Source organism: Rhinolophus hipposideros, assembly GCF_964194185.1.
Source record: "Rhinolophus hipposideros genome assembly, chromosome: 6".
Classification (NCBI taxonomy): domain Eukaryota; kingdom Metazoa; phylum Chordata; class Mammalia; order Chiroptera; family Rhinolophidae; genus Rhinolophus; species Rhinolophus hipposideros.
The window spans coordinates 70536885-70561587 of NC_138052.1; the positions used below are offsets into that span (position 1 = coordinate 70536885).

Genomic DNA, 24703 nt, shown 5'->3' on the forward strand with positions numbered 1-24703 from the left:
ATGAACTCTGTCAACCTATGTAGTCAGTGGTTAGCTCCTTATCAGAATGTTTATAAAAGCTAGCCAACGAGTAGGTATTTCATTGCCTAGCTTAATCCACACTTGGATAAAGAAAGGATTTGTGTAAAAGTTCCTGTGGAATAATGTTTCCAAAAGGTGTCATTGCTAACATTACAAGTTTGATACCTAGGACAAGCAGTGAGCAGAGGTGTGCCTTATACATTTAGCACCATCTAAGGAAAAGAGATGCTTTTCACTGTGTGGGTGGGTAGGGGGAGTTTGGGAGGGGGCTTTGTTTTGCTGAACAGCTTGCAGGGCTGAATTGAATTGCCCTGAATCAATTACTAAGACTAGAATCAGATATAGCAGTGTAAAGTCAGTACTAGAATTGACTTGGAGAATAAGAGAAAGAAGCTAATTGGCAAGATGTAGAAGGGTGAGGAGTCACACCATCCATCCCTCAAGGAACTTGGGAGAACAGATAGCCCTAAAAGCATTGCTCAACTGTCTGTTGTGAGTTATGTGATGTAAAGCTCTGTCCCTTCATTGGCTCTTTAAAAATTCTTTAGTAGAGTCAACATTGTACTCAGATGTTTTTTGTATGGCTCTCTTTGGAGAACTTGAAGAGGGCTGAGATCAGCATCTGGATTTAGGAAAAGTAAAAACTACGATAAATAGATGCAGAAGTTGAAGGAGGAAGGGTCAGCATATAACTTTAGTGTTCATTTTTTTGGACTTTTTATTAACAGACTAAACTTTTGCGTATCGGTTTTTGAAATTTCTTTCTGTTTTGGGGGAAGGACGGTGGGTAATGCAGAGTGGTTCTAATATCAGAACAATATAAAAAAGTATAGAATGACATCTCACATGTGCTGCTGTTCTGCCTCTGGCTACTTTGTTCTCCATTCTCCTCTCTTTCCCCACACCTTCTACCCAGGTAACTGCTTTCATTTGTTTCTTTATATTAAAATAAAACATACGAGTATAAATATTTTCTTAATTTTCTTTCTTATACAAAAGATAGCATTCTATACTTTGTTTTTTTTAATATGATATATCCTGAGATCTCTCCATATGATTAAAGGGAATGCTTTCTCATTCTTTTTGTGCTGCTTAGAATGGACTTCTCATCTACTAAACTGGGCTCCTGTTGGACACTTGAGTTGTCTTTTACTGTTGGCTCGAGATGCAGAAATGTTATCTCCCATCTTAAAAAAGAAAAGAGAAGAAAATAAAACCTTGCACTTTACTTATAGCCCCCACCAGCTCCTATCTCATTTTCCTCCTTACCTTTCTTGCAAAACTGATTTTTAGCACCTATGGTAATGATCGCATGGTCTTTTTTTTTCAGGTGTATTAATATGATGACTTATTTAGTAGTAGCTTTCCTGATTTTGCAATTCTGGAATAAATTTCAGAAATAATTTATTTTTCTTTTAATGTGCTGCTCAATTCTTTTTTGCCAGTATTTTGTTTAGGAATTTTTTATTGTCAGTCAGAAGTGAGGTTTCTTTGAAGTTTTCTTTTGTACAGTCTTTAGGCATTGATAAAAATGTTACATACACTAAACTCATAAAAAGAATTTGGATGTCTTCTTTTTCCTATGCTCTGAAAAAATGACTCTGAAAAAAAATGAGTATTAGAATTATTAGTATTAGAATTATTTTTTTCTTTAAAAGTTTCATAGAATTCTTCTGTATAACCTGGACCTAGGTCTTTCTTGGTGGAAGTGGTTGTTCTTTGTTAATTTAAAAAAACTTAAATAATTAGAAACATTTCTTTCTCTCTTTTGTGGTCAGATTTATTCTCTAGAAAATTATGTATTCATCCATGTTTTCAAGTAGATTTGTAGAGTTGCTATATGTTATTTTTTAAATTTTGTGTAGTGCTTCCCCAGTTGATTAATTTTGTGTATTTGGGCTTTTCCCTGTTCTCCTCCCCCATCCCCACTAGGTTAGGTGGTTGTGGTTTTTCTTTTTTCTTTTCTTTTAAAAGAGCCATCTTTTGGATTTAATTTGGAGTTCTACTACTTTGGTGTTTCAAAATTATGAATTTTTGTTTTTATCTTTAGTAGTACTTTCTTCTGCTTTTCTGTAGTTAATTTTGTTTTTACCTTTCTAACTTTGAGTCAGATGCTTATTTCATTTATTTCATTTATAACTTACATGCTTATTTCATTTATATGCTTATTTCATTTATAACTGTAGGTAAGGTTATTTCTCTCATAGTACTCTTAAGATTTTTGTCTTTGTCTTTAGTTTTGAGAAGTTTGACTACTATTGCTGTTTTGGCATTGATTTCTTGGAATTTATCCTTTTTGGGGTTCACTCAGTTTGAATATGCAGATTGATTTCTTTTGCCACATTTGGGTCATTTTCAGCCATTATTTCTCCAAAACTTTTTTGGCCCTGCCCTCTTTCTTCTCTCCTTCTGGGACTCCGATGACCTGACTGTTGTATCTTTCGTTATACTCCCACATATCCCTGATCCTCTGTTAACTTGTTTTCAATCTCATCTCTCTTGCTCAGATTGGATACTTTCTATTGCTGTCTCTTTAGGTTCACAGATTATTTCCCCCCTCTGTCTTCTCTCTTTTGCTGTTGAGTTTTTAATTTATTTTATTTATTATATTTTTCAGTTTTAAATTTCCATTTTGTTTTCCTTTATATCATCTATTTATTTGCTGAAACTTTGTTTCTTTGTAGCAATTTGTAATTGCTTATTGAAGCACTTTTATGATAGTTGCTTTAAAATGCTTGTTACATAATCCCAATATATATGTCATCTTGGTGTTAGTGTCTGTTGATTTTTGTTTTACATTCAAATTTAGTTTTTCTAATTCTTGGTGCAATGAGTTATTTTTTATTATATCTTGAACATTTTAGGTATTATATTATGAGACTCCAAATCTTGTTTAAACCTGTGTTAGCAGCTTCCCTCTGACACTGTGCCTGTCGTAAAAGGAAATGCCACTTACTGCCAAGTGGGGGTCAAAGTTTTGGTTCCCCCACTCAGTCTTTCTTGACACCCTGGTGGGGGGGGGGTGTTTCTCCGAACTGATGGATGGGGCTGGGAAGTCAGGCTGACACCACCGTGTGCCTCATGACTTTTATGGCCTCCATTGACACCAGGATTGAGGGGAAATTGAAGGGGGTGGTTATTACCATTAAAGAGTAGTGAAAATCCTGGCTTTCTACTAGACACCTTCTGTCACCACCCCAGAGGAGAGGGAGTTATGACCAAGTGAGGAGGGAACTCCAGAGTCCCTTTGTGTCCTTCACTGATATTGCTGTGGCACTCATGACCACCGCTGTCCCAGCTCCCCCCTCCACCTTTTCTGACTGTACCCCTGGTTTGGAGAAGAGTTGCCTTATTATAGCCTGATGAGTGTGGAAGCCTAGGCTCCCCATTTGGCTTTTGCACCGTTGTCAATAATTAATTTACCAAATATATGTGGGTCTATTTCTGGACTCTGTTCTACTTCCTTGATTTATTTGTTTTTGTGCTAATACTATATTGTCTCAGTTACTGTAGACTGCCAACTTTGATCTTCTTTTTCAAAGTGGTTTTAGCTATTCTATGTCCTTTGCATTTCTATATGAGTTTTAATATTAACTTGTCAATTTACCCTTGTTTCTATTGCATGTTAGCATTGTGATAGGAAAACACGGTTGCCTGATTTTATGGTCTTTATTAAATAATTAAAACACATGTTCAGAAAGCATGTGAGAAAATTTAGCAAATATGGATAAGCAAAATTTAAAAACTATTTTAAAATCACCCAGACTTTGAATTTTAAAACACCGTTTAAAAACATATTATAAAATCAAATAATATATCACATAGTACATATGTAGACATGAGCACATTGCACATACAGCTGACCTTCGAACAGTGTGGAATGCACGGGTTAGGGGTGCCTACGTCCACATAGTCAATCCACATGTCAGTTAAGATGGCTGCTGTCCAACCATGGATCGAAAACACTGCATATGTAGAGATATTGTACCTGTGTGGGATACACATGTGTATTTATTCATATGCATAGAAGAAAGTTTGGGACGTTATACCAAAATACTAGTGATGATTATCTTTGGATGGCATGGTTAAGGATGAACTGTGTTTAATCTTATCATCACATTCTTGAACTATTAAAGACAAATGCAAGAATCATTCAATTACTATTGGTAACCTTGTATAATTTGGTGCTTTAATAACAAACATGATTTAATGAGATTAGAAATTCTGTTCATTTTCTTTATTCTTTTCAAAAATAGTTCCATCAGAGTCCCTTCCTACTGCCAGCTAGCAAGAAGAAACGGGTTAGTAAACAGTGCAAGTCTATGCATCTTCCATTTGCAAGGTAATTGCTTCAAAAGTTGGTTAAATGTTAACTTGAACACTTCTACCTAAGTGGGACTTGGAAAGTTTTTATTTGGTCCACTTCCTTGAAACAGAAAAACATTTAAAAATAAATAATGAAACACTTTTTGACATTGTATCAGTAAGAGGAATTGAAGATATAATAAAATTCATTTTTATATTTTGAAATAATTTTCAGCTTTCCCATAGACTCTAGAGAAGAAAGAGGAACAGATGGACCTTTAGTTACATGGGTTTGAATTACACTGGTTCAGAGTACTTAGATTTTTATATAACACAATAATTGTTTGTGTGTGTGATACAGTATTTGGATTTCATCAACCAATAATTGCCTACTATGGTAGGACTGAGATGGTGTGTAGTATCTTGTTATAGGTTGTACCTCTAGGGCTCCCAGGAAACTTACCCTCATTCAGGAACCAACTTCATCTGTAGTGTCCTGCTGCTCTTTAGTTCTTTTCTTTCTTTTCCTCCAGGTCACCCCTGGCCTCATGTTTTCTGCTAGGTAAATCTGATAATTGTTTCTACCTTTATTATCTTGCATACTGCCCCAATCTTTGCAATTAATTTCATTGTTATTCCCCTGACTAAAATTTCCATTTCTTAATTGATTTGATTATAAGTCATAGTAATCACCCTATGAGTATTTCAAACTTGTTATTTTAAAGACAGTCTGCTGTCCAGTGAGGAAAAATGACTCAATGAATTAATAGCGTTGACCTAAATCCTCTTGTCTCTTTTAGACAATGTTCTCTTTGTTATATAACTTACAGGTTTATTGCTTTTATTTATGTACACAAGTAAATTCACTTATATATTGAAATGCTATTTATACCATAGCAAAAAATTCTTATACCTACTATGTCACTTTCTATTCTTTCTAGTTTGTTGCATTATTTTGCCTATTATACTGTACTAGCACCACATTGTACCAGTACATTTTTATTGCAGTAGTGTTAAAATAGAACATTTTGTTGTCATGTAGTTCTTTTACTTAGTTCTTTTTCATGAATATCTCGGCTGTCATTATAAATGCATTGTTTCATATAAACATACGAATCAAGTGTCAACTGGTCCTCTATAAAGTTTCACTGTATTTTTTAAAGTAGACTTTGTTTTGAAGTATAATACAAATGTTAGAAAAGGGCAAAAATCTTTAGAGCACTGTGAATTTTCACAGGTGAACCCTGTTGTATGGCCAATAGCCAGACCCAGAAACAATTATGCCAGTACTTCAGATGCTTCCTGTACCCTTTTTTTGTGACCACTCAGCACCCACTCAAGGATAAATATTATCCTGACTTCTAACATCATACATTAATTAATTTTGCTTAGTTTTGAACTTCATGTAATGAAATCATACAGTATGTACGATTTTTGTCTCTGTTTTCTTTTACTCAGCATTGTGTTTGTGAGATTCATCTGTATTGTAGTATGTAATTGTAGATCAATTATTCTCATTGTTGTATAGTATTCCTGCTGCATAGTATTGAACTATTGTATCATAATTTGTCCATTCTTCTGATGATAAACATTTACTTTTTCTTCTAGTTTTACTCTATCATAAATAGTGCTGCTATGTATATGCCTGTTGAAATATATGTACACATTTCTATTGGGTATGTACCTAGGGGTAGAATTACTCGATTTACATATAGTATATGGCTTTAGGAGAAACTGCCAAACAGTTTTCTAAAGGGGTTGTACCAATTTACATTCCTATATATGAGAATTCCTGTTGTTCTTTACCTCAACACTTGTTATTGTCTTTTTCATTTCAGCCACATTGGCAGACGTGTACTGGTGTTACATCGAGGTTTTAATTTTAATTTTCCTGATAATTAATTAATTTAAGCATCTGTTTATATGTTTATTTTTCTATTTGTTTGTCTATCATTTTTTTGCAGTTTTTAAATATATTATATATAAATTCTTTGTGCATTACAAATGTGTTTTATTCTGTGGTTTGCCTCATCACTCTCTTTATGGTGTCCTTAGATCAACAGAAGAAGTTCTTTTTAAAATCCAATTTATATATCTATATAGCTATATGTGTTAATCTCCCATTCCCTTTATGGTTACTACTTTCTGTGTCCTTTTAAGAAAATCTTTACTAATTGAAAGGTCATGAGGTGTTCGCCTATGTTTTCTTTTAAAAGCTTTATTATTTTCCCTTTCACATTTAGATCTTCAATCTACCTAGAATTTGGGGTATAATGTGAGGGAAGGGCCATAATTTTTTTTTTTTTTATGTGGAAATCCTGTTGACACAAGTGACTTCACTTATATATTGAAATGCTATTTGTATCATCTATTTAGAAAAGACCATTTTTTCCCTACCTCACTGCAGTGTCATCTGTATCATAAACCAGGTGACTGTATGTGTGTGAGTCTGTTTCTGAACTCACCGTCCTAAGTCTTGATATTTGATAGTGTGAATCTCCATTTCAGTTATTTATGTTTTTGTTCTTGAATGTTATCTTGGCTCTTGTTGGCCCTTTGCATTTCCATGTGAATTTTAGAATCAACTTGTCAATTTACAAACACACACGTGTATACACATATACATTCGCTTCTGGAATTTTGACTGGGATTTAACAATTTGTTACATTAATGGTAACAAAAGAGAAAAGTAGTATCTTCTCAATAGTAACAGAAAAAATATTTGACAAAATTCAACAGTATTTTATGAAAAAACTCTCAGCAAACTAGGAGTATAAGGGAACTTCTTTAATCTGATATGGAAAATCTATAAAAACCCAAGAGCAAACATATTAAATAATGGGAACACAATGAGAATGCCCTAACTTGCTCCTAAAGCCAAACACTATATATAAACCCAATAATTCTGCTCTTAGGTATGTACCCAACAGAAATGTGTACATACATTTCAAAAGGCACCTACGAGCACATAGCAGCACTATTTGTAATAGACCAAAACTATAAAATACCACTATTTGGGTTCATTTGCTGGCCACCTCCTACTTTATTTGATACTACTCTTCATTTTTTTAAATTCAGGAAAGTCAGTTTATCAGATTACTTCTACAGGTTTCTGTCTTTTCCCCCCACAGATTTTTGACTATTTTCTGTGGGTTTTTGTTTCCGCCACCCCTCCCCCCCATAGATTTAACTACTCTAGGAATGTGGCTTTAGTTTACATGGATGCCTTTTGGAAACAGGAGACTTCATTTCACACATAACTTTACATACAATTGTACTTGTCTGAATCCAGAGGAAGAGTTTTAGGTATTCCATAGAATTAATTATAGCAAAGCTGTAAATATTATATATGAGCATTTATAAGTATGTTTCAACTTTATTCATTTCATTATTATTATCCTAATAGCCCAACCTGTTATCTCTTTTTGGGGCCCCTGGGGCTATAGGGATAAACATTCTTGTTTTACTCCAAGTTCTGTACTATTAGAAACTAGTATAATTGTCTTCATTGAACACAGAGGGGATTTGTGATTGGATCTTAAATCATTGCAACGTGAAAAGAACTATCCATGTAATTTTCTAAATAACTTTTGTAAAATGCAAAATTTTTCATTCATTCCCACTTGCCTTTAGGGTTCCATTAACTTCAAATGATGATGATGATGATGATGATGATGATGATAAAGACAAAATGCAATGTGATGACAACATTGCATCAAAGACATCACTTGATGTCCCCTCTTCAGTATCAACAAGACAACCTTTATCCACTCAGCGTAATTTGGAATCATCCTATCTTAAAGAAAATAATCAGAATGTATGTGGTTTAGATGATTCAGAGCATATTTCTTCTGTTAATATACTTCCCAAAGGTGAGATTTTTTTTAAAATTCATTTTTAGTGTTAGTATTAAATAGCTACGCTCATCACATTTTCTTCTTGAGGGCCATGATGTATAAACAGTTAATAAGTTAGATCTCTTGTGTTACAGATTTGCTAATTTATAGCACTTTAAACTGCTGGTGAAAATTTTAATTTAAAAGTAAATGTGCTGCCAAATGTCAGGTCCACAGTGGCCTGATACTATAATACTACTCTGGGAGCAGTATTTAGAAATGAGCCAGCCTCAAGGCTTTTCTTGGTATCTTAGCTTATGAATTGAAAGATACCATATATATATATATATATATATATATATATATATATATATATATATATATATATATATATATTAATACACTAGTTTTATCTTCTCCCATTCATAGATAAGCAAATTGGGGGCCTAGGTAGGTGTAGTGACTTTTTCAAGATCATAACCAATTAGTGGTAAAGCAAAAACTTGAGTCTGTATAATGGTTGACCAGGAGAAAATGATGACACGTTTTATTTACATGGTAGTTCAAACTAATCCTGCAGTGTAGTCTGGCTTATGTATTTGTCACAGATTTCCCAATTGGGATATGGAACTATAACTATATTGAATTCAGAGCTTAGAATTGTTTTTCCTTTCTAGAAATTTATGTGTGCATACAATTTATAGAAACTTTAGCTGTCCGCTAATAGCGTTTTGATAGCAATCCTTATCACAGAGTAGCACTGTAATTTGGGTTCACTAGCCCCCTCCCACTTTAGAAATATATGTTAATGGCTCTACTATTGGGACCGTGCCAGAGTGAATTCTCCATAGATACAAATGTGAAATGTGACTTATGAATACTCTGATCATTTCTACTTTATATTTTATTAGCATAGATTCTTCAAAATATAAGTGTCTGGACAGAACACATTGTTAGAAATCCTCTCTGTGAAACAGCTTGATTTCTAATCTAACTCATTTAAAATAATAAATTCCTTGTCATTACTTATTTCTGAATTTTGTTTCCCTTTATTTTATAGAAAGCCATTCCCACTCAGACCAAAGTTCCAAGAGTTCCCAAATGAGTGAGATGAAAAATGCCCAGCCTATCAACCACAGAAAGGAGAAACCTTTTTTTAGTAACATAACTGCAAGGAAAAGACATGTGTCATTACCAGAATCAAGTAATCCTTCTGCAGACAATCCCTGTATTACAGACGTACATCAACAATGGATTTCAAGTCCAGAATTAAATTGGAATAATGAGATAAATGCTCATACAAATGAAATGAATATTAAAATGCCAAGAAACATACCGTGCCTTCCTGACTCATCTGAGTCTGCAAGTGAACCTACTGCAGAGTGCACGAATCAAGTTCAGGGCAGTGATGACAACTTTCAACTGCAGAAAACTGTGTATGATGCTGACATGGATTTAACTGCTAGTGAAGTGAGCAAAATTGTTACAGTTTCAACAGGCACTAAAAATAAAAGTAATAAAAAACCAAATGACTGTGGACTCAAAACTTTCAGAAAAGTGAAAGACTCAAGCTCTGAAAAAAAGAGAGAACTATCAAAGAGACAATTTAAAAATAGTTCAGATATGAATGTTGAGGAAAAGAGTCGAAATGAACCAGAAAAGAGATCTGTTGGCCTGAATGGCAAAGTGAATTCACAAGATCCAAGTTTTATCCTCAACACTGAACACCTGACTCGGTTGAACATACAGAAGACAAGAACCCTTCATAATGGCTTTGACCAAGATGGAAAACAAAGTACAGAGAATAGTAAGAAGAAAGGAATGCATGTAACAAATGAGCAAGAGGAAACATACCCTTTCTCCCAAAGTTCAGATCAATTCCAGCAGGAAACTAAATTTGATACGGTTCAGAGTTCTCTAGCTCATAATAAAAGTAAAGCTTCTAGACAGACATTTGTGATTCATAAGTTAGAAAAAGGCAACTTATTCCTAAGCCAAAAGGACAAAGAAACCATTTCTGAAAACCTGGAAGTCACAAATGAATTTCAAACAGCTGATCTTGCCACCCAACATAATAGAAATTTAAGTGATTATGAGACCCAAAATGTGTTGGATTTGAAAAAGCATGGCACTGATATGCAAACTGCTCAGCAAAATGATTCAAAAATAAATAAGCTTAGGCAGAAAATAAATCGGAGGACAGAAATAATTGCTGAAATGAACCAAATATATGAGGATAATGATAAAGATGTGAATGGCCCAGACAAAGCTAACTTTTCCTTCCAAACCCAAAAGGATAAAAACATTATTTCTGGAAACCTAGAAGTTTCAAATGAGTTTCAAAAACCTGCTCTTTCCACCAGCAATAATAGAAATCCGTGTGATTGTGAGCCCCAGAATGTGTTGGATTTGAAAAAGCTGATCACCAATATATTCCCTGTTGGGCAAAATGAATCAAAAGTTAATAATCTTAGTCAGAAGGTAAATCAGAAGACAGTAGTAACTTCTGAAGTGAATCATTTATATAATGAAAGAAATGTGCATTTTCCAGGAAAGGGTAACCCTTTCTTCCTAACCCAGAAGGAGAAAGAACTCATCCCTGAAAACCTAGAAGACCCAAGTGAGTTTCATGTACTTGGCCTTTCTACCAAAGACGGTGGAAACCTATATGATTATGAGACTCAGAATGTTTTGGGGGTGCAAACGCATGTCCATGATATGCAACGTGCTTGTCAAAATGAATCAAAAATAGGTAAGTTTAGGCAAAAGTTACGTGGGAAGACAGAAATAATTTCTGAAATCAACCAAACATATGGGAATGATGATCAAAGTGTGCAGAACCCAGAAAACAGTAACTTATTTTCTCTAACCCAAAAGGATAAAAAAATCATTCCTGAAAACCTAGAAGACTCAAATGAATTTCAGATAACTAATCTTTCCACCAGACGTAATAGGAACCTCTGTGATTATGAGACCCGGAACATTTTGGGGGAGAAAAAACATGTTACTGATATGCCAGCTTCAAAGCAAAATAGTTCAAAAATAAATAAGAGGCTCAGGAATAAAGGAAATAAGAAGGCAGAAATAATTTCAGAAATGAACCAAATAAATGGGAATAATGACAAAGATGTAAATGACTTTTTTTCCGTAACCCAAAAGGATAAAGAACCTGTTTCTGAAAATCCAGAAGTCACAAATGAATTTCAAACAGCTTATCTTTCCGCCAAAGATATTAGCAATTTATATGATTATGAGACCCTGAATATGTTGGATTTGAAAAAGCATGTCACTGATATGCCACCTGCTCAGCAAAATGGTTCAAAAGTAAATAAGCTTAGGCAGAATGTAAATCGGAAGACAAAAATAATATCTGAAATGTACCAAGTATATGGGGATAATGATAAAGATATGCACAGCCAAGAAAGTTCTACAAAAGATCTTGATTTTAAAGTAAATGAATCTAAACAAAAACTTGAATGTCAAGGTATTATCAATGGATACTGTATGGAAGTCAGTAGTAATGAAAAGGAAAATTGTGATCAAATTTCAAATCCTTATAAACGAGTTAAAAAGCATGGGAAAGAATCATCAGACAAGGCAAAAAACCTTTTGGCAAAAGATAAAAACAAACCTGTTTTGCAGTTAACAGATTTTTCACAGACTTTTCTCTCCTCTGAATCAGGTTTAAAGCATATTACTAATGAAGCAGATGCTGATTCTGGTAACCAAATCGAAGAAACACATAAGAATCCAAAGGAAAGCACTCCAACTCTGAATAAAAAAAGTGATGATATCCACTGTGTGGAAGTGAAAAAAGGAGAGTGCCAGGTCAAAAGAAGAAACAAAACATCCAAGTCAAAGAAAAGGAAAACCTTCATAGAGCCTTCTCCAGAGAGCCACGAAGTAATAGAGGTAGTATCTGACACCAGTCAGGGACTGTCAGTTAAATCTGAACCAGCTGATGAGGAAAAAAATTTGGAAAATGAGAAAATTAAGCCAGACTTTTACACAAAAATGGTTAACTCTTTATCTCAGATTTATTCAGCCAACATACAAGATTCTTCCCTCAACTGTGTTCATGAGGGTTCAAGACCTTTGAGTATTCCTTCTAGGAAAAATCTGATGATAAAAGAAAATTTTGCCCTGGAGAACTCACCAATCTTTCAAGTAAGTGATGATGTTCAGGAGAAGATGACAGAGATAAAATTTAATGGCACCCGAAGAACACAAAAATCAGGAATAGGTAGGTCAATACCCGAAGTGATCAAATGTTAAAAGCATATTTTTTTCACAACCAGTAAAATATTTCCTGTTATAACTGATACTTTCATGGACTTTAAAAGTAATACTGAACTGTGTAGCCTGATCTACAGAAACAGTATGAAGGAATTTAAAGAAAATTTAATATTTTGGAAAGATAACAATGAGAGTGTCTTGGACATTTATAACCTAAAGAACAGATTGGCCTGTATCATAAAGTTGTCTAATGTCATTAGGCAGATAATTTCCTTTTTCATATGTTTGAAGGAAATTGAGTGTTTTGAATATATATAATGAATTGCCTGGATTGATTTTACCAAAGACAATTGCAGGTTTTATTTAGGGTTGGACTCTCTCCAACAAGTATATATTTACTGTGATCAAAGCATTACTCTAGGTATTTTAGAGGATTAAAAAATAAACAATACCAACTTCCTTTCCTCAGAATACATGCATGTAAAAGTTACAAATACAGTGGTAAATACTTTAATAAAAGCGTACATATTTTGCTAAGGGATGTAATGGGGAGTAATGTTGACTAGAGGAACCTGCAAAGACAGCAGGAAGTAGGTAGCATTTTAGGCCCTAAAGGATAGGTAGGATTTTTACCTTAATGTTTACTTTTTATTTTCCCCCAGTTATTAAAATAATACTCATTGCAGAAAATTGAAAGTAGAGAATCAGAAAGTAATAGGAATCGAAAAACAACTACCCAGAAGAACTGCATTGAATATTTTGGCATTTGCAAGCAGACTTGAATCTATGGATTTTTAAAATATGTACTTGAAATCATACTCTATATAACATTACTTATCCTGCATTTTCCCCTTGATATTGGATCCTTAGGATGTTCCTTTGTTATTAGAAATTTTGTAAGATTAGATATTCCCATACCAATTAAAATTTTCTACTGGGAGCCTAACATTTCACTACATGTGTAGAACACTAGGACTTTTTTTTTCTAGTTTTATTGAGAGATAATTGACATACTGTATAAGTTTAAAGTGTACAGCATGATGGTTTGATTTACATATATTGCGACATGATTACCACAATATGTTTAGCTAACCTCTAGCATCTCATACAGATATACTAGAAAGAAAAGAAAAAAAAATTTCTCCTTGTGATGAGAACTCTTAGGATTTAGTCACTTAAAAGCTTTCCTATATATCATACAGCCGTGTTAACTATAGTCATTATGTAATACATGACACCCCTACTACTTGTTTTATCCTATAGCTGTAAAGTTTGTACCTTTTAACCAACTTCTACCAATTTCCCCTCTCCTCAACTACCTCTGGTAACCACAAGTCTGCTCTCTTTCTGAATTGGGGTTTTTCTTTATTAAGATTCCACATATAACTGACATCATAAAATATTAATAATTGTTTTTTTCTGTCTGACTTATTACCATGTCTTTAAGGTCCATCTGTGTTGTTGCAAATAGTAGGTTTTCCTCATTTTTTATTTGGCTGAATCATATTCCAATGTATTTATATACCACAACTTCTTTATCCATTCATTCATCGATGGACACTTAGGTTGTTTCCATGCGTTGGCTACTATAAATAATGCTGCTATGAACATGGGGGTACAGATATCTTCTCAAGTTAGAGGACACTAAGATTTTGATGGATCAGGCTATTCCAGGTAAAAGGAGTACTGAAGCAAAAGAAGTAAAAGGTCTACGTTTGCAGAATATGCATGTTAGAGGACATGAGCCATCTTTCATCTCTCTTTTCCTCATGGTGCTGTTCACAGAGTGAGCAATTGATGACAAATGTTGAATGAATGCGCACAATTTGTGTGATTCTGTGAATAGAGTTGAACCACAAAGAATTTTTACCAGCCTGTTTGATTTCAGAATTAAAATGTGGGGTACTTTGATAGTTTGTTTCAAATTTTAAGTTTCTTTTCTCATTATGGCTGGAGAAAAATTAAACTGATTTATAAATAATTTTAGTGCTACAAGTGTAATATTTTAAATTATAACTTGGTTATTGTTAAGTTTAAAAATTTGCTACCAATGATTTGCAAACCACTTAATATCCCATATCTATTCCCATATCTATATTTTTACAAATATTTGTGAAAATATTCTTTGCAGGTGGTAGAACACTACAGGACTTGACAAATACCACTTTTGTTTCAAATAACACTGTTAAATCTGAAAGTAAGTCAGAAGATCTACCTGTAGAGCGGCCAAGCCGAAGAAGAAAGTGCGCGCCTCTCCATTTCAAAGAGCCAAGTCTCAGAGAGTAAGTATTTCAATGATATTAAAGTGATTTCAGTGTGATATTATAAAATATATACTTAAAAACAATTCCTGCCTGAATCAGTATTTGAACACTTCTGAATAGCAATAAAACATATGTTATGGACATGTAATATGTAACATTGAAGAAACGTCTCATTCTTTAAACAGACTTTTGAAAAAGATGTTGCCTATGATTTGCAAACCACTATTTATATATCTGTTATTCCATTTATTTTCTACCTTGTTCCCTAGAAGTGGCTTTCAAAGTGGTTTATATGTCCTTTGGCCTCAAAGAATAATAGTCATTTTTTTTTCTTTTTTAAACTTCAAACATGCCTTAGCTAAAATAAAAAAATAGTACTCCCCTCATTTATTCATCCTTCAGTTCAACAGTTATCAATATTTTGCCACATTTATTTCATTTATCTTTTTTTGTTGTAGTATTTTTAAAGCAAATCCCTAGCTTTGGGTCATTTAATTCCTAACACACTTCTGTATATACCTCTAAAAAATAAGAACTTCTTAACAAAGTTCTTAATTAGACAACAATGATCACAACTAACAAAAATCAATGATTCCCTACTGTCATCTAATAGCCAGTCCCTATTCAGATTTCCTTGATTAGCTCAAAAATGTCCAAATGCCTTTTATATAATGTTTTATTCAGAATTTCATTTTTTTAAAGGATAAATGAAGTCACCTGTTTTGTGGAACCTGATCATATTTGGGACGTGTTTTCAAAAGCATAGAGAAAAATATCCTTAAATATTTATTTTGTCTTCTTTGCATTGTTTCAGTGTTTGCTTTTTTTATAAAATGGAAGATGTGCTGGTTCTGATAGATATTTTAAAACAATAACCAGCACATGACAACAATACAAGGGAGGATAAAAGAGAAGCAAATTAAAAGTGAAATAAAGGACCAAGGGCTTTTTTAAAAAACGACTTTATTGAGCTATGGTTCACATACCATACATTTCATCCATTTGAAGTATATTCACATCCATTTGAAGTGGTTTTTAGTATCTTCATATCATCACTCCCATACCCCCAGCCCTGCTCAACCATTCACCCACTTCCTGTCTCTGTAGATTTCCCTGTTTTACACATTTCATATGAATGGGATCATATAATATAGTCTTTCTTTGTGACTGGTTTCTTGCCCTTAATATAAAGTTTTCAGGGTTTATCCATGTTGTAGCGTATATCAGTATTCCATTCCTTTCTTTGAATATTCTATTTTATAGATAGGATATACATATTCTAACATATATATGGAATGTACACACCACATGTTGTTTATCTACTTGTCTGTTGATAGACATGTGGTTGTTTCCAACTTTCAGTTACCGTATTTGCCGGCGTATAAGATGATTTTTTGGCCCCGAAAAATATGCCTGCAAGTGGGGGGGTCGTCTTATACGCCAGGTACACTTCAGATAGACTGCCCATAGTGCTTGCCCCGTGCCGTAGTGGCCTCCCGATGCCCGCCCACTTCATTCCACATACCGTTCAGGCATCAGCAGCGCTGCTGGGTGTATGCTCGGCTGTTATGCAATTTTGCTGTTATGCGATTTTACCACACTCGCAAAATTGCACACAGCCTAGCATACACCCAGTATGATAGCACAAAATCGCGAATCGCGATACCATACTGGGTGTATGGTCGGTGCGATTTTGCGAGTGTGGTAAATTCGGGTTACCGTATATTTCTTTACATATGCATTGAAGATTCGCGATTTTGCGCTATCATGGTGCCTGTTAGAATGTTGAAGAGCTCGCACTTGCGCACTAGTGAGGTCCCAGGGAGATGCTGATGCAAGGGTGGACCAGACTGCTATAGTGACAGGGCGGGCAAACAGGGAGCAGGGGCCAATCAAATCAGGCTCTGTATACAGCCAACAGCCAACCACAATACTGCACCATTGTACAGTACAGCATAGAAAATGTCGACCAGTCAAACCCCTATCATCCCTATCATGGCACCAGCCAAAAGAAAGAAGTATGATGCAAATTTTAAACTGAAAGTTATTTGGTGTGTGGAAGGTGTGCGGAAGAGGGGGTAGTCTTATATGGCGAGTATATAACAAACTCTGTATTTTGAGTGGAAATGTTAGGGGGTCGTCTTATACGCCCAGTCGTCTTATACGCCGGCAAATACGGTATTTTGAATACTGCTGCTCTCAGTGTTCTTTTGCAAATATTTATGTGTATATATGTTTTCATTTCTCTTGGGTACATGCCTCGTTGTACAATTGCTGAGTCATGCAGTAACTCTATCTTTAGTCATTTGAGGAATTGCTGGACTGTTTTCCAAAGCTGCTGCACCATTTTATATTCCAACCAATGGTATATAAGGGCTCTGATTTCTCCATATCGTCATCAACACACTTGTTATTTGACTTTTTAATGATTCAAGCCATGCTAGTGGATGTGAAGTGGTATCTTACGGCTTTGATTTGTATTTCTCTTGTGACTAATGATGTTGAGCATCTTTTCATGTGTTTATTGGCCATTTGTGTATCTTCTTCAGAGAACTGTCTAATTGATCCTTTACCCTTTTTTCAATTGGGTTGTCTTTTTGTTACTGAGTTGCAGGTTAAACTTTTTATTTCAAACTGATTTTAGACTTACTGAACAGTTATAACAATAGTACAAAGGTTCCTCACCCAGCTTTCCCCAATTTTAACATCTTACATGCCCACAGTACAATGATCAACACTAGAATTGGTCCAATACTATTAACTATAGACGTCCACTAATATCCTTTTCCTTTTTAGAATCCTATCCCAGGTCCCATGTTGCATTTAGTTTGTTGTTTCTTCTTAGCCTGCTCCACCCTGTGACACCTCCTCAGTGCTTCCTTTTCTTTCATGACTTTGACACCTTTGAAGATTATTGGTCAGTTATTTTGTAGAATATCTGTCAGTTTGGTGGATCTGATGTTTTCTCATGATTACAATGTGGTATGCATTTCTGACAAGAACTCCACTGGAACGGTATGTCCTTTCCATGGCATCATGTCAGGGAGCTCATGAGGTCAATATGTCTGATTCCTAGTAACATTAACCTTGTTCAATTGATTAAGGTGGTGTCTGCTGGATATTTTTCAGTATAAAGTTATTATCCTTTTCATTACAGTTAATGAACATTGGGGGAGGCACTTTAGTCGGTGCATACGGTTTCTGCTCACTTTCACCCAATATTTTTAGCATCCATTGGGGGAGCTTGTCTTCCACACTTACTACTGTGCTGTTTGGCTAGTAGTGATTTTTCTCTTTCCTGCTTTCCTTCTACATTAACTGGAATTCTTCTGTAGGGAAGAACTGTTTCCTCTCCCTCCTTTGTTTCGTTGCTCAAATCATTCCAACTTGGGCTATTAAGAGTTTCTTCAGGTTGGCTCCTGTGTTCTTTCAATAAGACCTCATATTATTTTGAGCACTTCCTTACTTTCTGATACATAAGATGTTCCAGGTTTATCATAATGTTTTTCTTGCCCCGTACCCCAAATTGGTAAGTTCTTCAAAGATCCTGGTTTCCTTGATTGAAGAATTTTGTTTAGAAACCAAAATCTGGACACTAAGTATTCTCACTGCGCACATTGTGTTGTATTAGCTACCTACTGCTGCCTAACAGTATTACCGTAAACCTAGTAGCTTAAAACAACATACAAGTACTTTTTTTATCTCTCAGTTTCTGTGGTCCAGGAATCTGGACTCGGCTTAGTTGGGTGCTGTGCTTAGTGTCTCACAAAGTTGCCTCAATGTCCTGAGTCATTTTGACTTTGGGGAAGAGCCAGAAGTCGAATGGTGCCAGATCCGGTGAATAAGGTGGATGAGGAAACACTGTTATGTTTTTATTTGACAGAGATTGCTGTATACCAGAAGCGATGTGTGACACGGAACGTCATGATGGAGGCTGATTTATGGCATACTTTAAAACACATCTTCTCTGAACTGTATCTGACATCTGACTGACTGCACCAAACAAGTTGAAACTTGTCACACACTGTTACTAAGATTCGACGTGCCGCTTGCCATATTGAAGATCCCTGCTTTTCTGTTTGATGGCACTCGGCAGCAGCATTCGTTGTATTTTGTGATCACAACGGAAAGGCTCCATGTCACACATTGCTTCTGGTATGGCAATTTCTGTCAAAAACATTACGATGTGTCCTCATCCATCTTATTTACCGGATCTGGCACCATGCGACTTCTGGTCTTTCCCCAAAATCAAAATGACCATGAAAGGTAAACATTTTGAATGGATTCAGGACATGGAGGCAGCCACGACAGTGCAACTAAAGACACTTATGAAAGAAGACTTCCAGAACTGCTTCAGAAAGTGGCAAGAACGACAGGATAAATGTGTTTGAAGTGAGGAGGAGTATTTTGAAGGGGGTTAATCGCATTTTGTATATATTTTATCATATTAAGAAAATATTCCTCAGTGTTTATTGAGTGTTTTAATCATGAATGAGTGTTGAATTTTGTCATCTATGAAAAAATCATATGCTTCGTTTCCTTAGATTTATTAACACAGTGTGTGCTGATAGGTTTTCTAATAGTGAACCAACCTTCCATTCCTGGAAAAAATCTCATTTGGTCATGGTGTATGTTTTTTATAATGTAATGTTAGATTTGCTTTTGTAACTGTGCTATGAGCACTTGAGAAGAATATCTGTTCTCTATTACCAGAGTGTAGAGTTTGATATATAGCCATAAGATTTATCCTACGATTATGCTGTTTAGATCTTCTATCTCTTTATTTTTTTGTCCACTTCATCTGTCTTGTACTGAGAATAGTATATTAAAATCTCCTATTATTGTATGCCTGTCTGTCTCTGTGGATCTTCTGTAGTTTTTGCTCCATAAAGGTAGTTGCTCTGCTATTTGGTGCATAAATATCATAATTACTATCTATTTATTGGGGGTTAGGCTTTTACTATTAATAATGTCCCTCATTGTCATGTTAAGACTTTGGGACTTAACAGATAAAGACTTTAAAAAGCGTATGTGTATTACCTTCCTGGCTACTCCTGCCACTGCTGTCCTCAATGAACTCCATTATATGTTGCAAGCAGTTTCTATCAGGAGCTACTCTCACTGGGCCTATTAGCAGCTGTAATATACCTGCTGCATGCCTTCCCAATCCAAAAAAAGAAAAAAAAATGGTAGCTGGGTTGTCATCACTCTTAGTATTTATACTAATGTACATTCTGATTTTTGCTTTTAAAAAATTTACCAACTAAACTGTTCACCAAATAATCTGCATGACCAGTAGGTCTAAACTAAAATAGAAGACTATTTAATTTTAATGTATTTGATTTAGAATTAGGTAGCTCTTTTCAAAGAATTACCTACATTTTGTCTAATTACCCAAGGCAGTGGTATCATATTGACTCAGAAGAGGGGTACAGGGGAGGAAAAAAGACGTTCTCTCCATTGACCCCTTTATGCCTTCTCATTTGGGACCATGTGTATGTATCTCATCCAAAAAACATACCTAATGTAAAGCATAAATACAACTCCATTTCTTGCAACATGATATACTAGGTGCATAGGTCAACCTTCTTACTAAATAAATAAATAAATAAATAAATAAAGCAAGCTACTGGACAAAATATTAAACAAAACAAAACCATCCCTCCCCTCCAACACAAACCCTCAAATACATCTAGTAGCTAGTAGAGAAGTAAGAAAGCTCAGACTGGAGACTGAATGAGAGCAGGAAGCCAGAAAGGCAAATAGAGCCTGAAACTGGCTTTTCCCCAAAGGCATTTTCCTGACTAGGTGAACCTAAGGCTTGGATTCACACCCCTATGGGACTGAAGACATAAGGCAGATTCTAGGGTTCAACTAACATGAAGAGTCTAATAGATATCTCCTTCAATAAAGTTGAGCTACTCTCTCAAGTAGAAGAGCAAATTAAAAATAACCTTCCCACTAGCTTTTTTAAGTCCCAGGAAATACCTCTGGTACTGAGTTGAGGAGAAAAAAAAATCTTCTGAGAATTCATAGCCAGAATCAAACCCTCATACATTGCAATTGGAATTCGCACTATCGGGACCTCACAAAAAACTGTCAAGCAGAGGAGTTAGTATTAGTTCATGACTTGTAGTGCCCCCTGCTGTCTGTGAGAAGCAAGTGAAAATATTTTCTGGAGGGGCCCTCCTTTATCTCAGTCCACAACACATATTCCACAGATAAAATTGCAAGGGAAATGAACAGCTAGCTGACAGCAAAGAAGAGCACTGTATACACAAGGGAACCAGATACCAGCAGAAGCAACTGATAGCAGGATCAGACAGTAGTATAAAGTGAGTGTGTGTAATGTTTCAATAAAGGAGAGGCTTGAAAATGAGTAAGTATTTAGTTAAAGAAGTTAGTTACAGAAAAGTCCCTATGGAATGATTCCATTGATATAAAGATCAATATAGATAAAACCAGACCATATACTTTTTAGGAGTGTAATACACAAATGGTAAAAAGTAAAGAAAAGCAAGGGAGTGGTTAATACAATACAGGATCCTGGTTACTTCTTGGGGAATGAGAAGGCTTGGGATCAGAAAGGGGTACAGGGTACACTAGAGGCATCTGAGGTGTGGTAATATGGTAATATTTTATTCTTAACTTGGGGGGTAGTTACTTCAGCATTTATTTGATTGTTTTAAAATTGTATTTTATAATATATAAAGTTCATAATTAAAAGAACACTTGTGGTAAAACATGTAATGTATAAAATCTGTTTGTTTTTCTTAAACTGTATTGATAATTCACGCTATCACAGAGTATTTCAGGTATATGGCATAGCTTGTGTTTTGAGGAAACTGCTCTCTACTGGTGTGATACAATTAGTTTTCTCCATGCTTTATAGCAAAAGCATCAGTTTTAGGTTATTAATCTTCCCTTTTTTCTACTTTGCAGCAAGATGAGAAGATGAGGTGAATTTATGGATTCTGATTTTTCTGAATTCTAAAATCGTGACAAGTCAAAACAGGGATAAAACTAGAATCAAGAGGAGGAACTGCATGATGAAAAGTTTTTGTTTTAGTTTTTTTGTTCTTCATTTTCTGCCTTTTCATGGAGTGTTGATTTTTCCATTCTTATGTTTAGATGTTTGTGCATAAAATAGCTATACTGTAATATTAATTTCATTACAAAATTTAAAATCATTTTGGTCATCCTATAACTTATCTTCCAGCTCATTTGTGCTTCTTTCAACCTGATAGCCTGTAACTAAACAATAGCTGTTAACCTTTTAACCAAATAAAACGTATTATAAATACTTTTGCATTGGTTATCTTGTTGTATACCAAGTTTTCTTTTGTTTTATTTTTAAACCATTCAATATATGTGAACACCTTTAAGATTTTAAAAGTCTTCTTCTGCCCTGGCCAATTTTCTCTCTTCATTCTTCTACTTTCAGAATTACTTAGTAATCACGTAGATGTCAGGTTCTGTGTTGCTTCTATTATGTGTCATCTGATGACGTGGTTGAGGGGGTTAACCTTTCAGGCTCTTTGAATTTGTTTTTTATGACTTTATTTTAAAGATTACTTACTAAAGTAGTAATAAAAAATAATAAATCCTATTCATATCTGAGATCAATGAATAGAACTTACCGTATTCAAATGACTAGTCAAATTCTGTTCTGCCTAGATGGAAAAGCTGTCTTAGACAATATCTGACAACTGAATGGGTGGGCGCAGAATTCTGCATATTAGTAAACATTTCCGTTAATTTGGGGGCAGATTGTCCTGGGACCAAACTTTGAGAAAAACTGGCGTAGGGGTTCAGAGTCCCACAGAATTTACTCAATATCAACAACGTGGGTTGAATGCCAGGCCACATGCTTGTTTTAAAGAACAACAGACATAGCGATTAAGAGTTTGGCACCCTGTCAGACTTTGTTACTTTTCTTGTACTCCTATTACTTCCAGCCTTTAGACCTCCTAGAGTCATTCTCTATCATTGTATTTTTGACCCTATGCTTATTTCTATTTTTTTCTTTATAAGATTTTTCTTTTTATCCCTTTATATTTATATGAAAATTATTTTCCATTTTATGTGGTCAAATTTATCAACCTTTTCTTTTGTTGCTGGTGGAATTTGGTCACAATAAGAAATATAATTTTCCTGTTCCCAGGTTATAAACACATTTCCCTGTGGTTTCATTTGGTTTTACATTTAAATTTCTGATTCATGTGGATTTTGTTCTCTTGTATGGTGTGAAATGTATGCAACTGGTGCCCCATTGATTTAAAAGTTCATATTTTCTACTTCTGATTTGAAATGCCACCTCTTTTTATGTTGTGTTCCCATGTAGACTTAAATTTATATCTTGATTTTCTGTCTAGTCTGTCTTTTTATGCCCACTACCATAGTCTTTAAATTATAAGGACTTTAGGGGAGTTTCAAAGTTTCCCTCAGAGAGGTTTTACACATTTCTTGATAAATTTATGCTTAGGCATTTTGGTTTTTTTCTTGGTAATATACTGGGGCTGCCAAAAACATGTATACAAGTGGACACTTCGGTCAATGTTGCTCAAGCAATAGTTCACCATAATCAGAAGTGTCTGGATGCTGATGGTAACCACTTTGAGCACCTCTTGTAATTGCAAAAGTCAAACATGACTTGTATTCATCTTTTGTTATTGGTATATATTGAGTATTACAATTTTAATAGGTTTTTCCTTTCTTAAAATGTGTATACATTTTTTGGTACCCTCTGTATATGGGATCTTTGATTCTCTTTTTTAATTGATTATTGTTTGCATGTATGAAGATAATTGATTTCTGTATGTTAATTACTATGTTTTTGTTTGTAGTGTTTTCCAGACATCTGAAAACCAAGCTATCTTTACCTGTTGTCCCCCCAATTCTTATGTCACTCTTTGCTTTCTCTTGTCTAATTGCATGGCTGCTGCCTTAAATAAAATATTAAATTGTAGGAATAGTAGATATCTTTGTTTTGTTCCCGATTTTCATGGGAATGCCTCTGGTTTTACCCTATTAAATAAGATGATGGGTTTTGAGCTGGTGATGTACGAGTTCGGACAATTAAGTTCGAGAACTCATCCTAGAAAAAGTGATACATACTTCATTGCTGAATATCACTACGGTCACCTTTAAACTACTCCCCTTGGGAAGCTATGCCATGACGCCAGTGCCTAGTCCACCCTTCAAAGCAATTTTAGAACTCTTTATCTGAAATGGCCATCAGAGCTGTCATCGTAATTACCCTTGAAGTCCTGAATGTCATCAAACTGTCTTCCTTTCAATATTTCCTTTATCTTCAGGTAAAGAAAGAAGTCATTGGGGGTCAGATCAGGTGAGTAGGGAGGGTGTGCCAATACAGATATTTGTTTACTGGCTAAAAACTCCCTCACAGACAGTGCCATGTGAGCTGGTGCACTGTCGTGATGCAAGAGCCATGAATTGTTGGCACAAAGTTCAGGTCGTTTAACTTTTTCACGCAGCCTTTTCAGCACTTCCAAATAGTAAACTTGTTTAACTGTCCAGTTGGTAGAAATTCATGATGAATAATTCCTCTGATATCAAAAAAGATTAATAACATCGTTGCAACAAATTCGTGAACTTAATTGTCTGACCTGGTATGATTACATTAAAGTATTATCTATCTAATCAAAATTATTTTATTGAGTGCTTTTTAAAAAAATCATGAATGAGTGTTTAATTTTGTCAAGTGACTTTTGGTATTGATGGAGATTGTGTTAGGGTCCAGCCAAGGGACAGAAACCACAATTATTTTATAAATTGCTAACCATGTAATAAAGAACTGACAACGGAAAAGGCAAGAGGGGCCAGTGGAATATAGAGGAAGTAACTATAGAAAGCACCCACCACCTGTGAGGCTGAGGGAACAAAAAGGATGGAATTGAAACTTAAAGACTTAAAAGAAGAGTCCCAGGACCCTGGGAAGGGTGTATAACTGGTTGGTGCTGATTCCATGAAGGGCTATGACAACATTGTTCTGATAACATGTAAAGCTAGGAACTGGAG

General features: G+C 34.9%; 1 protein-coding gene across 1 annotated transcript in view; it reads left to right on the forward strand.

The window, feature by feature from the left end:
• SGO2 (shugoshin 2) overlaps positions 1-23628 on the forward strand; it is a 35857-nt gene extending 12229 nt beyond the window's left edge. Inside the window, exons 5-9 of the mRNA XM_081051616.1 lie at positions 4278-4363; positions 7960-8198; positions 9223-12405; positions 14530-14680; positions 21605-23628. Of these exons, the coding sequence (XP_080907742.1) occupies positions 4278-4363; positions 7960-8198; positions 9223-12405; positions 14530-14680; positions 21605-21620 (3675 nt within the window). The 3' untranslated portion in view covers positions 21621-23628. The remainder of the gene's footprint in view (positions 1-4277; positions 4364-7959; positions 8199-9222; positions 12406-14529; positions 14681-21604) is intronic.
• The last annotated feature ends 1075 nt before the right edge of the window (positions 23629-24703 follow it).